Here is a 19,923-nt window from a genome sequence, read left to right on the forward strand (position 1 = left end):
GCTTTAAATGCTGGTGGAGGAGAGGATGGCAGCGGGCATATGCACTTTGAGTACCATTGGGAAGCAATGACAGGAACAATGAAGATTATAAAAGAATATTTGTCAGAGTGTCCCTTTTGTGCAATCTCCCCCACACACTGTTCACTGTTTTTAATCTTTTCATCTCAATAACTTGGGGGTAGTGAGAGTTGTAATGATATGGTCCTGGAATATTATTTTATTATCAAAACAATTTTAATAGATTATGTCATGATACTAATGAGATTTCCTGAGCACCTGTGTACAATGACATTCCATAATGAAAGCAAGCAGAAGAATATACAAAGCTTTGTTCCCTTTGTCTCCCTCCTCCTAAGTGACCAGCAGCTTCTCTTGCACTAACCAGACCTGGCTGTGCAGTGGAGTTTGAAGACTTCTTTGATTCTGGTCTCAGCCTCCTACACTCCTCCATTCTCTACTTCTTGGTGTGTAGGAAAGAACTTTGGAGCTTCAAGGAGAACTTTCTCCACATTCATCCATGTTTATGCTTTTATTTTGGTGGCAGAAAGCTTGAGGCTATGAATGGGGCACTCTACTTCAACTGGACTTAGGAGTCTCCTGAGCTAGGCTCAACTCCCATATGAAAAATTCAGCTATTCAGATGATAAATGTCTATACTCGGAAGACAGAATTCGGACAAGTTTTCTAGCTTTATTTTAAGCTTGCTTTCTTTCATTTGATTATCACAGCTTTTTTCTTTGCAATTCCATCCAGACCTTTAGCCAAATTCATAGATTTCCCCTCTCTGATCTTTTGAAATTTTATCAATCTTTTGCAAACTGAGCTCTATAAAAGTGAACTTTTAAGATTCCCATTAATTTTCTACTGTCATAGAGAAATGGTGATCTCAGAAGTCTGTCACTTCACTTTGCCTCTGTGCCATCCTCTCATGTATTCACATAAAGTCATCAGATGTCAGTACTCCTTAAACAGGGACACGGAGCAGTTCTATCAATGTAATCAGGAAGGAGCCAGTGCCAGGGTGTCTACACAGATTCTTTTCTTTTTCATTTTTTAAATTGAGTTATTTGAAGGAGAGAGAAAGAGAGGCAGATAATGAGAAGGAGAATGGGTGTACCAGGGCCTCTAGCCACTGCAAATGAACTCCAGACACATGTGCCACCTGGTGTATCTGGCTTATGTGGGTCCTGGGAAATTGAACAAGAGTATTTTGGCTTTGCAAGCAAGTGCCTTAACTGCTAAGCCATCCCCCCTTCAGACCTACACAGATTCTTTCATAAACCCTCATAATAATCCCATTAAGCATTAGGTTTGTCACTGAGACTCTGCTTTTGGCAAAATACAAAAGAAATAGCTTCTGTGGAGTTTTGTTGTCTCCTCAATAATAACAAATAATAATAAATTAATTAATTAAAATAAGAGGGTGTGGTTGACTCCTTGTTTTAACCTTGTGATAACATTTTCAACTTTTTACCACCAAAGAATTCTCATTAATTTTCTTCCTGAGAATTTGACAGTGAATGGGTCATGCTTGTAAAGTATGCTGTTTTTCTAATCAAAACCATATATAGTAACTGCCAAACTTAGTGAGTTGACTGACTGCCAGTTTAAAGCAAAATAACCTACCATTCAGGTGGCATGTAAAACTTTATGGTAGGTGAAATAAATAACTTCCACTAATCTTTTATGAAATATCAAAATATACTTTTTCAGGGCTAGACAGATGGTTTAGCAGTTAAGGCCATGCCTGTAAAGCCTAAGGTCCCAGGTTCAATTTCCCAGTACCCACACAAAGCCAGATGTGCAAGATGGCACACATGCATCTGGAATTCATTTGCAGTGGCTAGAGGCCCTGGCATGCCCATATTTTCTCTCCCAAATAAGTAAATAATAAAAATTTTTAAAAAATAAATATACTTTCCTAGACTTTTGGGGTCAGGACCTGTGACTAGTAACCACTGGGTCAAGGGTTTCCCTCCAGCCTCCAACTTTCTGGCTCTAAACATGTAAGCTGGGAGCACTTTTGCCATATGTGACTGAGTCCCTCATGGGACCAGTGCCACACTTGGCCGCTGTTCTCGTCCTGGTGTGACTTCTAGGAAGGGAAGGGGTTTCTGCACCTTTGGGACTCCTATGTAACAACACCTTGGTACTCTACATCATAGTACATAACTCGCCTTAAAGAAAAATGTAAGCCCCTTTTGTTTAGATGACATGGGTTTAATCAAATATTTAAACCTTGCCTAAATACTATCTAATACGTGTATGAACAACCAGGAAATGGCTCCAAGCAGTCCTATGAGCCAAATATTTTACCCCAAGTCAAATTCTGCAAATGTAAATCTGTAGAAGGCAAACCAAATGGATGTCCTGGTTTACATGTTTCACAGCAAATGCATTTTATGTGTTGGGTTGCTGTCTAGGGACAGGTCATACCTACAGAAGCTACCAAGTAGAAACAGCGGGTTATAAAGCATCGTTCTTTGCAGACTCTAGAAGTGTCACTAGTAGCATTAAAGCCCCCCTCCATGCCCCTCTTTGGTTAAGAAAGTGAGAAGTAGGGATGATCACTACTCAATGACACTCCTCAAGAACCCTCTCCCATGAAAATGGCATCAGCCAAGACTGATCCATGCATAAGAATTTTCATTGTATTGGGAAGCTGAGATAGTTCACGAAGACTAAGATAAGAAAGGTGACTGTGGGCTGGAGACATGGCTCAGTGGTTAAGGCTTTTGCTTGCAAAGCCTAATGGTGAGGGTTCAGTTCCCTAGTACCCACCTAAAGCCAGATCCACAAAGTGGTGCATGCATCTGGAGTTTGTATGCAATGTCTGGAGGCCTTGGTGTGCCCATTCTGTCTGTCTCTTCTCTCTCTCTGCTTGCAAATAAACAATTTTTTTAAAGAAAGGTGACTATAGTGAAGCAACTAAGAGTATATGGACAGGCCAAAGAGTAAATGAGATTTTATGTTATATTAGTCCATATTTGATGGAACTGATATCTATATGAATAAGTGTGTGAACATACATCTATTTATAGGCATATAAAGATGTACATAAGTATATAGATTTATATATATGAAACAGATCATCATATACATACATATACAAGAACATAAGTCTATAGTCCTTTTATATTTTGGAACATATGGAATACTTATAGGCAGAATTGTCTTAAATAAGAGTATCCTTTTATCTGGGTATTCCATTTTCCATAGTTATTTACTGAACATTTACTGAATATAATCATGGTGCAGGATTTTTTCTTGGTGATTTAGCTATAAAGAGTATTGCTACTACTACTGTCTTCCTTAGTATTTAGAAAGGTACATGGAATCAAAACAAATTTAATGAATTTTGTTGAATGGCTATATAGTCTGTGTTACACATGACACAAAATTTGGAAGACTCAAACCTATTTGTACAGATGTTTTGGCTATTTTTTTCAAAACAATTTAGAAGATACAGGATCTGAGAAAAAAAAAAACAACTTTCCTTAACTTAGTCTACTTAGTTTTTAACCTAGATGGGATGATTTTAGGGGGAAATTTCCATGATATAAGGAGATATGGGTTGGGAGAGTTCATGACAGAAAAATAATAACAATTAATATTGGCTCTTGAGAATAAAGCCATTAAATACATATTAATAATTAGGAAGTGCTTCAAAAATTAGTATCTCAAAATGCATCACAATGAGTAAGTTGAATTTGGTGCCAGTGAGATCCAAATTGTTCCGCTGAAAAGAATAAACCCTATCATTCCACTATTAAAGGACTCAAGGTGACAATTCTGTGGAGAGTGAAGTCAAAGCCCACTTGAGAACTTCCGGTCAAGATAGCAGCCTCCTAACTATGCTTCAGCTCCTGGGAAGGTAGACATGAGGAGATAAACCACGCTGCACACTTCAGCCAAGGTCCAGGTGAAACCAGAGGATTTGGTGAGATGAGCCAGCCTGACATTCAATGCCAGAGAGAAAGAGGCAGATAGACAATGAGGATACTCAACACATACCGAAGCAGAAATCCTGACACTCCTGAGAGCTCATCACTGAAGTAGACTTAAAACATACCTACCATGCTCAGAGAATTTTGCAGAAAAGGGGGCGGAAAGACAGTAAGAGCCACAGGTTAGGATGTCATACCCAGAAGCAATGCCCCTGCCCTCACCTAATAACTGCTGCTCCCACAACGTATAGCCTGCAACCCATGGGGAATATTAGCTACCCCAGTGAGGTGGGCCATCAGTGGAGTGGGGGCAGGGAAGAGGGAAAAGATGGTACCAACACATGATGTGTCCATAGAAAGTATGCTCTTAATGAAAAAAAAAAAAAAGGTCACTTGGGTTGAAAGTGCCTGCCCACACAGGTGAGTTATTTCTTCTGGGCAAGCAAGGGATGGCCCCCTTCACTTCAAGTGGGTGAACACACTTGTCCAAGAAGGCTTTTGTATTTCTAGTTCCCTCCTACTGGATCAGGTTCATTTGTTTTTATATTTCAACCATGTTTAGTCTTTACTTGCCCTGCATGTGTTATTATAAAATGCCTTTCAGTATGCCATTGCTAAAATGGAGTGCTTTAAACAAACCTTCTCTTAGGGCAATAACTCCTTAATATAAACTGCATTTAATAAAATTGGGAGTGATTCTAAAAAGAAAAAGGTGAGGCATATTCAGAGAAAATGTCTGGAAGACATTTACTATTAATATTTTAGAAGACATTTAGATTCCAAAGATTTCTCCTTGCTATTAAAATTTAAGAGTTTTTTTCAAAATGTATTCTTCTGTTATTACATCTTTAATTAAATTAATTTATACACTGAATGCTCTAATGGTACTGCTGTGGCTTTTTAATCCAAAAGCCTTATTGCTAGAGACAATGCATTCAGACCTTGAACAAGGAATGACACATAGCATAGAGCTATCACTGGCACAAGGACACCTGGCTCTGATCATTGAAAAGGTCTTGGTAGTTTTTCTGGGCTTCAATTAAGGACTTTTAATTTCTTAATTGATCTAAATCAGGTCAATTAAAACCAAACGAATATTACAGGTTGCCTTTAAAGAGCTTCTTTCTGTCTGGGCTAAATAATGATACATACTATCACTTCTTGTAAATAACACTGCTCTGCCTAAATCAAGGAAACTATCACTATGGGCTGTAGTATAAACCTATTAATTAAGACCAACCTGGGCTATACAGTGAAATTTTGTCTCAAAATTGTGTATCTTGTGTGCACATGTGGGAATTCATATTCATATGTGAGTAGTTTTGTGTGTACATGGGCATATGGGCATGTGTGAATGGAGATCCAGTGACCAATGCCAGGCAGCTTCTTCAATCACTCTCCACCTTATTTGTGAGATAGGGTCTCTCACTGAAAACTAGAACTCACATATTAGACTAGGCTAGCTAGCCAGCTCATTTTGGGGATCTGTCTGTCTGCATTTCTCAAGTGTCAGGATTCCAGGTGCATGCCTAGCATTTATGTGGGTTCTGGGGATCTGAACTTAGAATCATGCTTGTGCAATAAGCACTTTAATGACTGAGACATCTCTTAGTATCTGAGGACATCTCTTAAAAATGATTAATTTCTTTCTGTGTGTTAAGAAACTACAACTGAACCTAGGACTTTGAACATACTAGGCAGGTACTCTACCTCTGATCTGTATCTCTTGCCCAAAGAACCTCTCTTTAAGCCCAGTTTGCTATACAATCAGATCCGAGGCAACAAAGCTTTTCCAGAGAATATAAATGGCACTGGAATGGAAAAAGTCAATCTAACAATTATGCTTCAGGAAACTTCATGGCTCACCAGGTAGCCTGTAGTGACACAGGCATAATATTCCCCTCCAGGCTATAAATGTACCACTCACTAGAGACCTCAAGGGTGAGAGGGTGGTTGGGTGTGTGTGTGTACATGCAGCCAATATTCACCAGAAGTCAAAAAGTACTACAACATAAACCAAGTCCACCCACTGTGCATTCAGCTAAATGAAATACAGGTCCTGTCAAGTTTGAACTCTGCTATTTACTATCAATACCTAGTTTAGTGCTTGAAATACTACAGCCACTCAGTAACCACATATGTTTTATTTAACTCATGAAGTATTTGTAGTTAATGGGTACAGTGTCTGTGATTTGATCTGTTATTTGAGCATCAATCAACATTTTCTAGAGGAAATCTAGAGCAGACCAAGGAAATGATCCCTGTACTCTGCTCCTGACTGTGTGAGGAGCTCATCATTTCTTTTTTCCTTCTTTTCTCTCTCTTTTTATGAGAGTGCAAAAGTGCGAGAGAGAATTGGCATGCCAGAGCCTTCAGCCATTGCAAATGAACTCCAGATGCATGCTCCATCTTGTGCACACATATGACCTTTCATGCTTGCATTACCTTGTGCGTCTGGCTTAAATAGGATTTGGAGAGTAGGACATGGGTCCTTAGGCTTTGCAGGCCAGTGCCTTACCTGCTAAGCCATCTCTCTAGCCCTTCCCTCCTATTTCTGTAGGTGTTAATGTTTGTGCATGTGGATGTGCATGTGTATACATGCATGTAAAACTTACCAATTAGACTAGACTGGCTGCCAGTGAGCCCCAGGGATTTTGTTGTTCCTGCCTTTCTAGCTCTGGAATTAAAAATACATGCCACCATGTCTAGCTATTTAAATGGATTCTGGGGATCAAACTCAGGTCCTCATGCTTGCAATGCAAGCACTTTATAGACTGTGCTAGCTACAGGTCCACTTTATATTTCTACAATTTATGTTGACTATTTCAGAAGATATAATATTTGGTATTTTCCCCAATTACAAATCATCTGAGAGAACACTTGGGAATTATGTTCTAGGTTACCTACCCCAAAACACTGATCTTTCACCTCAATCTAAGTCCCCATACTTCATGTGAAGGGTCAAAAAATCTACACAGGCCTTGAAAAGGAGGTTCACTTTAAAACAAAATCAAAGAGGAGACATGTTGAAATGCCTAACAGTTGGATCTATCAGCTTCCTCCCCTTCTGTACTAACCACATTCTTTGTTTCAGTTAAGACAGGAAGATAAAGGGTAAAGGAAGCCCTAAGAATTAATCAAGTTTGGTTGCATGATAAAAGTTCCGTCCGATTTAATACATCTACTACACAGGAGAGAAAAAAACTAGCTCCATTTGATCTTGTTATAAATTGAAAGTTTTAGACACTTTAGAAAAAAGGCTGCTTTTTTAATGGATTTTATCTGCAGGAAAATGATTACAACCAGAAAAGCTTTAAAGTGTCAGCTGGTGTTGCATTTTGCTTTGTCCTTTTTATTTTAATTCAGAAAGAAATTGAAGGCATATGGCAAAGTACATCATTAATTTCTTATTAATTTCATAATATGAAGACAACCAGTTAAAATAGTAGTGCTACAACTTTAAATTACTGAACTCACTTGGTATTTAATGAGAGATTTAGCACAGCAGGGTTTCTGGTAAATTAAGTTGTGCCTTCACATCACAGTGGGAAAACAGGTGTATATTGGTTTAGAATTATGGAAATGTTGACTAATTCCAAGGCTTGTAATCAAACAGCAAGGCATCCTGTAATACTTTCCCCTCCAAGAATATGCATTAATCTTTTATGTCTGGTCCCATTACTTCCTGTCCACCAAAGGCTCACAGCTGAACGCTAACCACTTTCATGCTTTCCCTGCAGCCGTTATGGGTGATGCTTATCAGATAAAGCTGTGCATAAATGCATGGTGTAGAATTCTCTCCTCATTTACCACACTTGAAAAGACAAATGTAGCAACTATGTACATTGTAAAATTCTGAATCTTACGAGGCAGATCTGACTTTTCAAATAATAACCTGCCTCAAATAATTGAGCCTATCAAACTGATCTGGGTAAAAAGAAAAACAAAAACAATTCAACTATATTTTCCAATTTCCAGGTTCTCCAAAATCATTATTTTAAAATTTTACATACAGAATTTTAGGAAGAAGACAAGAGAACACATAAAAATGCTATTTGTTTGCAAAGAAAATGGTCAGAATTAAGATATTCTCAACAGAAGCACTTTCATCACCGTTTCCATACATTTCATGTTTCTTTACTCTGGGTTTCGAGTGAATTGTACTGATCATCAAATTTTACTGGGAAGGAAATGGAAAAAAATACTGTAACCTTTGTGTTTTCTCTTCTGTATCAACATGAAGCTATAAATTGGTCATTAAAACACTGGCTTTATGAACAATTGACTTTGACATCCAACTCTAGGTTTCTGTAGAACATCTTGACACAGAACGATGACATGCTGGGAACTGCTTCTAGCAGAGATGATGAGTCCAAATGAACTAAGGTTTGTATTCAATTAGTATATGACACTATTTGGCATCAAACTATACTCAAACTTAAATGGCAGCTCATCATCAAAAATATTTTTTAGTATACCTAGGATTTTACATGCTAATTATTATAAGTCACTTAGTTTTAAGATAAGGAACACAACATAGTCTATACATTTGATTAAGCATCTGAGAAGACGCTGGAGGGACTGCTTAGTGGTTAAGGTGCTTGCCTGCAGAGCGAAAGGACCCAGGTTCCATTCCCCAGGACCTATGTTAAGCCAGATGCACAAGGTGGCGCATGTGGCTGGAGGCCTGGCATTCCCAGTCTTTCTCTTTATCTGCCCCCCTCAAATAAATAAAAAATAAAAGTTTTTTTTTCTACTGCTGGCAACAACAGTGAATATTTGCCCCAGTTGCTTTATTCCATAATATGACCTAATATTGTGGCCTTCTAAATGCTGGAAATGTTCCCTTTACATGGAAAATGAAGATGAACTATTACTACTTTTTAAATCATCAAGAAAAATCACTTACAACTTAATAAAATCAGTTTTACTAAAATCACTTTGGAAGTTTTATGAAGCATTGAAGTAAAGAAGGATCATTCTGATACACTTGCTTTTTTGTTCATTGACTTGCTCAGATATGAAGGGAAAACCCAAAGAATTTTGACTGAAGACCATCATTTATAATTTATTAGTCTTGGGTGATTAAGGGCCAGGCATGATGGTGCATGTCTGTAATCCGCATAGTCAGAAAGTTGAGGCAGAGAAAACTGTCACAAATTTGATGTCACCATGAGCTACATAGTAAGACTGTAACTTACAACACAAACAAAAGCTCATATTTTGAAAATCTTTGGTTGAGCATCTTGGTACTGCAAATATTGCAACATTTTTGCTGGAATTAGGATGAATTATATAAATTCCATCTTTTCTGTTTTGCCTTGCAGAATCAGAAAGATACAATTCTTGTAATACTCATGTGAGTGTGTGAGACACACATGTTTGAGTATGTGTATAGGCTCAGATAAATAACACAGAGTTAGAACCACACCGTGCAAACACAATCATGCTTTCATTCTTCCCAAGCCAGGTTTCAATAAAATCACTCTGCTTGTACTACCATCCATGGGACCTTCATTATAACCCATGCATATCATGATTCTGAATTAACTCATCACTGATGTTTAGGTGAGTGGGGAAAATATCCAAATATCCAAGTCATAATAATAGCAATAATAGCATAAGCATAGGGAAATTTATAGTAGCACATGATTTATAAAAATGCCACAAATCCCTCAAACATAATGAATTCTGATGAAGTTGCTGACCAACATCAGTTCATTTGTAGTGAGTTGCACTAATCATCAAATGTTACTGGGAAGGAAATGGAAAAAATATTGTAAGCTTTGTATTTCCTGTTCTATATCAACATAAAGCCACAAATTAGGCATTAAAACACTAACTTTGTTAACCACCATGGACTATTTAGAAATCATTAGGAGGCTTAATATTATGGCTTTACAGGGTACATTTTGTCCTTTCAAAAGAAAATCTAAAGACTAAATTTGAAAAGGGGCTCCTGGTGCGTAAAAGCTTTTCCTTTTCCATTTGCTTCACTTGCGTGTTTTTTTTTTCTTTTAAAATCTTAGCCCACCCAATATTCCTTGGCAGCCACTGTACCCAGTGGGGTTACTCTGAGTTTCTAACTAGGGGACACTATTTGAGAGCTCTTCCTGTCAGTATTAATGCCAGCGCTTCTTTATGGGTTGGACAGCCGGTTGGGCTGCTGCAGGGAACAGAGGGTCAGCACACACTCCTCAAAAGACCAAAGTCATTTTTGGCACTAAGAACCCATAACTAGAACCTTCAGTTGAAAGGACCATTTCAAGCAATAAAGTGATTTTGGTACAAAAGTAAACCAACTCACCCCAGGTAAAGTTTTAATATTGTGCAGTGCATTCTGGGCCTCAAGTGCAGCTTTTCTTGTATAAAATGTTACGAAACAACAACCTACAGAGAGAAATGAAAAGGTTTTAGAAATTTCTGTGAAAGCTTTGCTTAGATATAATGGAGACTGTGGTGAGCAAATGATCTACTTAAAAGGACACACAATTTAAAAATAATAAAGCACATGAGAGCCATAATAACAACATCTCAAGCATTTACACAGCGTCTTTCATCTGAAATCACATTTATTAGCTTTACCCACATTGGAGATCAATTCGTAATTCCCTGTACCAACTATCCTGGATACAACTGTTCTGGTGAAGGTGGGAGGTGGCAGAGGGAGGGCAAGGTGTTAATGGGACTTGTAGCATAGCAACTACATAAAGAGAAGCATTTCATCATAGTAATAACAACATAAGTTTACATTATCTATAATTTTCTTAAAGGATATCTCTAGAACATCACATTATAAAATAATTTATAAGTTCAAAGGTTTAGACAATTGAATGAGAAGTTTCCTACAAGCTAGGATTATAGTGTCTTAGTCTTTCATCTCTACCACAGTGCATAATATAAACTTCTGTGCATACGACTACTTAATCCTTGCTTGTTAAAATGAAAAGCTGTATTTCAACCAGTTCAGAAAGAAATTAACTTGTTTGAACAGGTATGTTCTCAAAGAGATGTTAGACAACTTTGGCTCATACATTAAATATATATGCGGCACATCTCTGGATTCTCCTCAGCAGTTATCATGGAAAAATGTGGTAGGAAAAAAATAATAAATTTAAAAGGAAAGTTTTGACTTTTGATTTGTGCTGTCTGTTAATTTTTGGATAAAGAAAAAAAAAAGTACTAAAGCACGCACCATGACAGTGAGTCTTTACCTCAGTTTTAGCAAAGGATACCAATGTATGAAATGAGAGGGATGGGAAGAGCTTAGAGGACAGTAGCCTGAGAGACATGCACAGTACTTAGGCATCAATGCTGGTTCTATTAAAGGGAATGATACAAATAAGACAAAAATAGAACAAAATAATACTGCTGCAGGCAGGGAGCTGGCATTGCAAGCCATTGAAGGGTTAATTACATATTGACATTCTGATCACCCCAAATAAAAATTCTTTCAGTAGCACAGCAGAAAATAATGTACACTATAATTCATAGAGACTTACTGAACATATCTAAAGTGGTCTTTCCTCATTTGGATCTTCCTGTTTTATATGATTCAGAGTCCACTAAGAATAAATATACAATACTTTTACCTTTTAGACAAAAGTATGACCTCTGCTTAAAAAGTGTCATACTAGTAGCTGGGCGTGGTGGCGCACGCCTTTAATCCCAGCACTCGGGAGGCAGAGGTAGGAGGATCGCCGAGAGTTCAAGGCCACCCTGAGACTACATAGTGAATTCCAGGTCAGCCTGAGCCAGAGTGAGACCCTACCTCAAAAAAAAAAAAAAAAAAAAAAAGTCATACCCAAGAATGAGGAAGTCTTCCAACATATCATCTGAATAATGAAGGAAGCTGAAAAGTACAAAGTTTCTTTAAAGAATCATAGATGAAGAGGCTGACCATTGTTAGGTAAGCTTCACTATAGCTTTTTTGATGTCTGTGACCAGAATTCATTTAACTATGCTATCTGACAGCAGACCCTTTACTGAGCTGATAAACTTTAACTAGTTATTTTAGCTTAACTGCCATAACATAAACCCCAGGAAATCTTTAAAAGGGAATTCTAGTTTTCAGAATTCTATTCGTGGAGGGAGAAAAATACAAAAGTATACTTTTCTATGCTTAGAAGAGAAAAGCAGGAAGAGCTTTGAAAGCCCTGTTTCCAACATTCTAGAGAGGCTCTCTTCCTTTCCTTAGGCCCATAAGGTTACTTTCCAGATGAGGAAGCAACGAAGAAACAGTGAGCTTCAACTTCATCTAATGACCAAAGTTTCAGTATAGACGTAGAATCTGATACTTTCAAACAAGGTAGCTTTTGGAGGTGAGATTCTTATAAAGATTTAGGGATGGGCCAGTTGGCTTGATTAAGAAGAAAGAAATTGGGCTGGAGAGATGGCTTAGCGGTTAAACGCTTGCCTGTGAAGCCTAAGGACCCTGGTTCGAGGCTCGGTTCCCCAGGTCCCACGTTAGCCAGATGCACAAGGGGGCGCACGTGTCTGGAGTTCATTTGCAGAGGCTGGAAGCCCTGGCGCGCCCATTCTCTCTCTCTCCCTCTGTCTGTCTTTCTCTCTGTGTCTGTCACTCTCAAATAAACAAATAAATAATAATTTAAAAAAATTAAAAAAAAGGAAGGAAGAAATTAAGAAAAGAGTAGGCTTGGGAGAAAAAAAATACAAAGCTTCACGTGACATTAGCCTAAAAGAACAGTGATTTTACAGGGGTTTAAAAATAGGGAACTAAACAAAAGCAACAAGGAACCAAGACAATATAAACTGAGCGAATTACGTGCCCTCATGTGTTGGGTGAGCCCAACATGAAGAATTTGAAGAGTCTTGATTCAACACACAGTAGAATCAGGAATAAAGGATGCTCTCCTGCCTCAGAAGACCAAACAAAATCTCTGCCACAAACCAATGCCTGATTGTACATGTAGACCATGCATTCTATTTGCTTTTTAAGTATTAAAATGCTGTCCTTTGGGAAGAAGATATTTAATTTTTTTTCTCGTTATTTACATTTTAGTGTGAATTTGTTTTCTTTTTTTTTTTTTGCAAAGAGGAAAATTTTAAGTTAGCATATGAACAACTGAGGAAAAGTAGGTGAAGAGGAAGAAGAAAGGAAGGTAGGCAACTAATGTACAGAAGAGAAGTAAAAAACCACCCCAAATCTCTAACTCTTTCTAAGTTCACCTAAGGTCTGCTCTATATGTGCAAATCCTGTGTCGAAATCAGAAACAGAGCACTACACATCTTTTCTAACTATACCACAACGCTTGTCTTACTGTAATATCCATTTAAACAGATGCATTACCATACACCTAGATAAGCTCTTGTTTTACTAGCATACTGTGTGAAAATTTCCTAGATAACATGGGTAATCCACAGCCTTCACTGCTCACTCATTTGCTGTCAATACTTACAGCTCATTTCTACTGGTGTCATGATGTTTTTGAAAGAAAACTTGGAACATGAATTCAAATATGGTACCCTACCTCCAAGTGACCACAGTATCGTGTCCATGAGTTGGTCAGTAGAGTTCAGGAATGCCTCACACAATGAACAGTTGACAAGAATGTGAGGTCTCTGAACAGAATATATATATGAAAATATCCTAAGAATCTTCTTTTGGTTTCATAGTTTCTGGGGTTTCTGTGGACTTAGGAAAAAATGCTTTACTTTTTCTGAACCTTAGCTCCCTTAGCTTTATTACCTGTAAACCAGTGAATGGAAACTTGGTCTATATAAAATCTTTCAGCACTTGTAGATATATGGCAATACTGATTCACTCACAAATTTTTTTTAAATATATTTTTAAATTTTTAATTTATTTATTTGAGAGCGACAGACACAGAGAGAAAGACAGATAGAGGAAGAGAGAAAGAGAATGGGCACGCCAGGGCTTCCAGCCTCTGCAAACGAACTCCAGACACGTGCGCCCCCTTGTGCATCTGGCTAACGTGGGACCTGGGGAACCGAGCCTCGAACCAGGGTCCTTAGGCTTCACAGGCAAGTGCTTAACCGCTAAGCCATCTCTCCAGCCCACAACAAATTTTTTTAAAAATCAAATTTCTTGTACTTTCTGGTTTTCCAAGGTAGGGTCGCACTCTAGCCCAGGCTGACCTGTAATTCACTATGTAGTCTCAGGGTGGCCTTGAACTCACGACGATCCTCCTACCTTTGCTTCCCGAGTGCTGGTTTAGATTAAAGGCATGTGCCACCACATCCGGCCTGAAAATCAATTTTTTAAAATATTTTTTTGCATTTATTGGGATAAAGGTGACGTACTCTTTGTAATATATAATGACTCACTCAAAACAAGCTTTTAGTTATCTTAAAACACTCAGTAATTACAGACATCCAAATTTAAGGAGTAGCCTTAGATGTAGCAGCTAGTATTTCTCCATAGTGGTACAATGGTAAATTTCCAGAATTAAAATGCACCTGAAAGATTGTTGAGTACTCTCTTAGCTGTCTTTTTATCTATCTGTCACTTAAAATTTTAGATTAATCAACCTACGCAGACTATCTTAACAAAGTGAGGAAGACGTATCATTATTTGCCCTGATATGGCAATAATGATAGCAAAGGGTAAGGGAGCTACTCTAGATTTCAGATAACTCATTGAAGGTTAAAACAAGCATAAAATTTTCTTTTTTGCTGTCCCTAACTGGAAGTACAGCTGTTAAGGGAACCACCTGTCTGTTAGATTTCCCCATGCCAGCTGTAACTCAGGTTTGAAATACAGTGGATTCATTTCCAGGTCAGCTGCAACACCAGATGGCTCAGCCATTGGATGCAGGGGACAAGCCTCCCTCCTTCTGCAGGCTCTGATTCAGACATCAGTTTTCTAAGGTGGGTGGTTAAATACCGATAGAACCCAGGTGTTCTTCTATGGTCAGTGGTTGCAACATGCATGGGGGTGGGGGAGGTCAGTCCCTCTGGTGTCAGTGTTTATTCCTGAAACTTCCCTTTCTCGCTATCTCTGGGGTGCTAAGAAAAGGCCCTGCTCTTCATCAAAGATGATGTGAACACAGCCAGATGAGTCAGGTTCTTGAACAAGTCCCAACCCTCCTATTTGGGCTTCATGCTGGTAATTTTTTGTTTTATATTTTTTTCTGAGTTGCTCATCTGACAATGTCTAATAAGCACTTATACTTCATCTTACACTTCATAATATGTGCCACACTTAGTTATTCATTCAGGTGTTTCTTCCAGTAGCAGCAGCCAAGGTAGAAAAGACAAACATGGAATTCTACACCCAAGTTACCTTGTGATATCCTTGTTGCAAAAATTCAGCAATTCATTATGTTAACAAAAGCTTTGAAAGTTAGACAGAAATTCTAGTTATCTTTCATGTGCTCATTTGTCAACCCCTTCCCATTATTCCGCAGAAGGCCTTCTGACATTCAGAGTCGTGACAGTGCTGAAATGTGAGGGGTGGTCCCAGAACCCAGTACCGTAGTCTCAGGCTCATGTAGGGCTTGACATTTCCACTTCTCATCACTGATGACTCCCTTTGTCGATTACCGAAAGAGCTTGATGATTATATATACACCCCAGAGGAGCAACACTTTGAATCGTATTTGTTCATTAACATCTCACTATGAATGAATTCTGCTATTTAATTCTGAAAATGTAGCAGAGCTCATTAGGAAGCCATAAGTATGGAAGAGAGACCTTGAGGCTTAAGGTAAAGGCAACTTGCATGGGTGCCTTTCTGAAAAAACTTTCTGGAGGATCAGAAAACTGCAAGATCACACTGGGCACTGAGGCAAGGAAAACAAAGCACAGGAAAGCTACCCATTTTCCTATCTTTCATTCCTTTTGTCTACCTTCTTAGAGTCCTGTCATGGGGACTCGCAGCTTTTCACTGCCCATATTCTCAGAAATGGGTTAGTCTAGCAATACAGATACATATGTTCAGGTGTCAAAGCAATCAGTAATCAGCATAATAACTATAAGACATGATTATCCATCATGGATCAGAAGCTGCATGGTAATTCTCAGACAGGCTGAGCACAGTATACTTTTAATAGGATAGTTGGTGTCTGTCTGTATCTTTCCACTAATAGTTTTTACTGTTATAAAGAGTTCCCTCAGGTATGTTTTCAGCTTAATTGCTGGATAATTTGAGAGGGTTTTCTGTTTCCAAAGATAAAGCCTCCAGCAAACCAGGCCAATGGAACACACACACACATTAAAAATCATAAAATACTCAACTTTACTGAAAAATTTGAATTTTAAATGTTGAGTAGATTTAGTCTCAAAGAAACCATCTAGATTATCATAAGCCTTTTGAAACCATAGCTGCTTCTCTAGAAAATCTTTACTTGGAAACTCCTGGTAATAACATCCATAGGGTGAGGAAAAGTAGTGCAGTCTATTGTAGGTTTCCCTGGTTCAAGCAGCGATTGGTTTATATGCTGCAGTTTGGAGGGTAGTGTAGACAGCCCCAGAGGATGGTACTACAAAGCAGATTTCAAAATTAATTCTGCCCTTAGGAAACATGACACTAAACTGACTAAGGAAACTTTACCCTAGGTTTTTAAAATGACTGCTCTTGAGAGGGAAAGAACACAGATTCCATGCTCTGTAGGTGCCACTTTTAAAGAAGCAGGTTTTCTTTAAGCCTCTGGTTCTAAAAGATAGACAAGAAGGCAGTACTTATAAAGAATTCAGGTAAAAACAAAATGTTACTGACTTGAATTGTTTTGTTACTGTAACAGTGACTGTAACTGTAGGGCAGAAGTTTCAGATCACATGTCAACAGTGACCACTCTCAGTGCAACTGGTAACAGCAAACATGCCTTGTTCTCCCGTAGCTACCAGCGTGGATAAAGGTAAGCAAGTGTTATCTTAAATGGCAGAAATAGCCTATCTGGAATGTAGTAGTTCTAATTATTAATTCATTTTCTGATTCATTAGCCATAAATTTCCACATTAAAATTAATATGGGAAATTGTACAGTAAAAATAATTTTAAATTAATTTTGGCTTTTAAAAATCAAAATAACTATATAACCTGATGACTGAGGAAAGATTAGAAAAAATAAGTTTGTATTATTCTGTAGCTAAAGTAGTAGAATAAAACGTATTTTAGGTTTAGAGCTTACTTAAGGTAGATTTCATAAGAATGTAAGATCTAAACATAGGAACATACTTTGCTTTTTAACACATAAGCAAATAAGTACTTGAAAACAGCCACACAATGATGATTTGATAGACACCCCATTTGTGGGTTTATATTGTTGCTGCTGTTTTATTTTTCTACCAAATAGTTCTGACAAATTCAATCCAAAATATTTTTGAATTCAAGAAGTCAACAGTCATCACATTGAGAATATAAAATTCTTTATTAGCTGACTTTGAATTCTAAGGGGCTAACAGATCAAGGGACTAAGGCTCTTGGAAGGCTAAGTTAGTGAACTGGCTATGTTTTTTTCCCTTTCTATGAATGAAGCTCTTTTATATATACATTTGCAAGCAAATCAGGTGCTTGCTTTACTCAAGTTGAATTGCAACTGGGATCTTGGCTTCTTGTCAAGTCAGGAGAATGCAAGCCAGTTTAAGTCAAAAGAGAACATACTCTGAAAACTTGATGTCCCTTGTAATCAAATTTCTCCCTAAATCTTAGCCACTTTGTAGAGAGTTTTATATACATATACATTCACATATACATACATACTAGCATTCAAATATTATTGATCTAAATGGAGTGTTTTGTAGTCAAGTCAATCTTCCACACACTGGGGTTTCAACTATTAATTACAGGCTTTGTCTCTGCCAAGTTTTCCTACTTTTGGTTTCTACAAAGCAGTTGAGGGTTAAAAAAAAAAACCTTAAAAATCCCCTGAATTAATTTTTAAAACAAAAGTTACAAAAGAGAGTGTTATGGTGGGCTAGAAGGTGGTGTTCTGAAACAAAAAAACAAACCAAATGTCATTCTTAGGAAGCACACAGATACTTCCAGAGGCCACTGGTACTCAAGAGAGTCAGAGATGCAGCAACTTCTCTCAACCAAGCCTACTTACCAGGAAGACCTAATCTTGCCGACTACGCCAGATTAGGTGCACAGCTATTAATCTGCAGCCTTCAAGTGCCTGTGTCCCATGTGTTTGTTCACTCTACTTTGTCCTTAAAATGCAGCTTATTTTTGAGGTGTGCAAGACATGGCTTTAAAAGTGGTCCTAGGCTGGGCATGGTGGTGCACGCCTTTAATCCCAGCACTCAGGAGGCAGAGGTAGGAGGCTCACCATGAGTTCTAGAGTTCTAGGCTGCCCTGAGACCTCATAGTGAATTCCAGGTCAGCCTGGACCAGAGTGAAACACTACCTTGAAAATCTAAACAACAACAAAAAAATGGTCCTATTAAGTAACATTTAAAACCTAACCTCCTTTCTACTAACACATTTGTCTATGTGCTGTTGTTTATTATTTTGGTACTGTGGCTTCTCTATTCCTGGATGGGCAACTAAGATGCTGTGATGAAACATACAGAGAGGAATGAGAGGTATGAACAGTGCTTAAATCAAAATTTAAGCACAAGGAAGAAGCTTCAAGAAGATGAGAGGATTTATTTTACATGCCCTCACCCTTTAGTAACTTTAAATCACCAAAGTAAGAAAAAAGGGAAAAAATGAAGGTGGCATTACTTTATGACTTCTATGTCATTTCTGTGGAATCAGATAATTTTACAAGCTGACTCTAACCAGACTAAGCCTCAGCTCCTTTTCCTCTATGTTTTGTAGATTGCATCTAGTCACATTAGTGACAGGAAGATTTCTGTGATTTCAAGCCTACCCAGGGCTATATAGCAAGATTATGTCAAAAACTAAACCAAAAAAGCTACAACAACAACAACAACAAAATAACTAAGAAAAAAATCAACCTGATGTTGAATTTCAGGGCAACACCTTCCAAGTCACTGCCTGTCACACTTCATAAAGAACTGTCCCTTGCACCACCCGATGAGTTGTACTTACTCTAAAGGACCCTGTGATGCTTCTTACTCCTCTTGTGACTTCTGAATGTTGTTACAACCAAACTTCTCCATTTCACATGTCTCTCAGTCACTTAATTCAATCTTTTCCTTTTTAAAAGTGGGATTGCCACAGCAAGAATAGCAGCTGCCCAGTACAATATGCCTCACTGGGCACAAATCAACTTTTAATGAAACTATAGCCAATTAGCTTAGGTTTATAAAGTTTGATATAATTGGCACCCTGATGTACAAAGTATTACCATCTGGCCACTGTCTAGGAAGCAGGGAAATGATGCTGCATCCTGTTTTCAGGACTTGAATTATGTGGACATCATTATTTGGATTACCAAGTGCCATCCCAAGGTAATCCCTTGACAATGCAGCATCTGTACTCTTCTGACTGCCTGGGGCAGGGTCTGACTCCATGCAATTCTGACTCCCCAGCATGGTTACTTCTAGGCAGCAAATCTGACCCAACTTCTGAGACAGGTAGAAGCGACCTCATCAGGCTTACTGACAGCACAATGCCTCTCCTCAAACTCCACCAGCCGTGCAGGAACATACTGCTGTTAATTGACCACACGAGCCAGAGTACTTCCAGCTTCCTACTGCCCTGGGGTCTCCCTTGGAGAAACCACTCTCTCTAACTTCCTTGCCCCCCTAAATAGGGGCTTAATCTTTAAATCTTATGCCAGAAAAATGCAATTTTTTAAAACCTAGATTAAGCTGGAATTTTTAAGCCCTTAGGGAAAGAAACTGAGGACTATAGCACGTCCTAACACATTATGAAAGTAACAAAAAGGTACAACACAGATAGAAAAGATTTCAAAGGCAAAATTACAAGTACCTGCTTTTTTCCTCTTCTAGGCTACCTGACATAAGCCACTTATGCTAAATCCCTTAAGTGTCTAATAGCTGTAAAAGTATCTGAAAAATTTAGCCATGTTTCCCCCATACCTACCCCAGCCCTCTGCAAACCACAGGACAATCTCTGCAGC

At 38.2% G+C, this 19,923-nt stretch overlaps 1 protein-coding gene across 10 annotated transcripts in view; it reads right to left on the reverse strand.

Annotated features, from left to right (window-relative positions):
* Positions 1–19,923, reverse strand: part of Celf2 (CUGBP Elav-like family member 2) — an 897,461-nt gene that overhangs the window by 109,358 nt on the left and 768,180 nt on the right. For all 10 annotated transcript variants that reach the window (XM_004662381.2, XM_045134876.1, XM_045134881.1 and 7 more), the window contains one exon: positions 10,255–10,337. In XM_004662381.2, coding sequence (XP_004662438.1) covers positions 10,255–10,337 — 83 coding nt within the window. The remainder of the gene's footprint in view (positions 1–10,254; positions 10,338–19,923) is intronic.

Source organism: Jaculus jaculus, chromosome 15 (genome assembly GCF_020740685.1).
Source record: "Jaculus jaculus isolate mJacJac1 chromosome 15, mJacJac1.mat.Y.cur, whole genome shotgun sequence".
Classification (NCBI taxonomy): Eukaryota; Metazoa; Chordata; class Mammalia; order Rodentia; family Dipodidae; genus Jaculus; species Jaculus jaculus.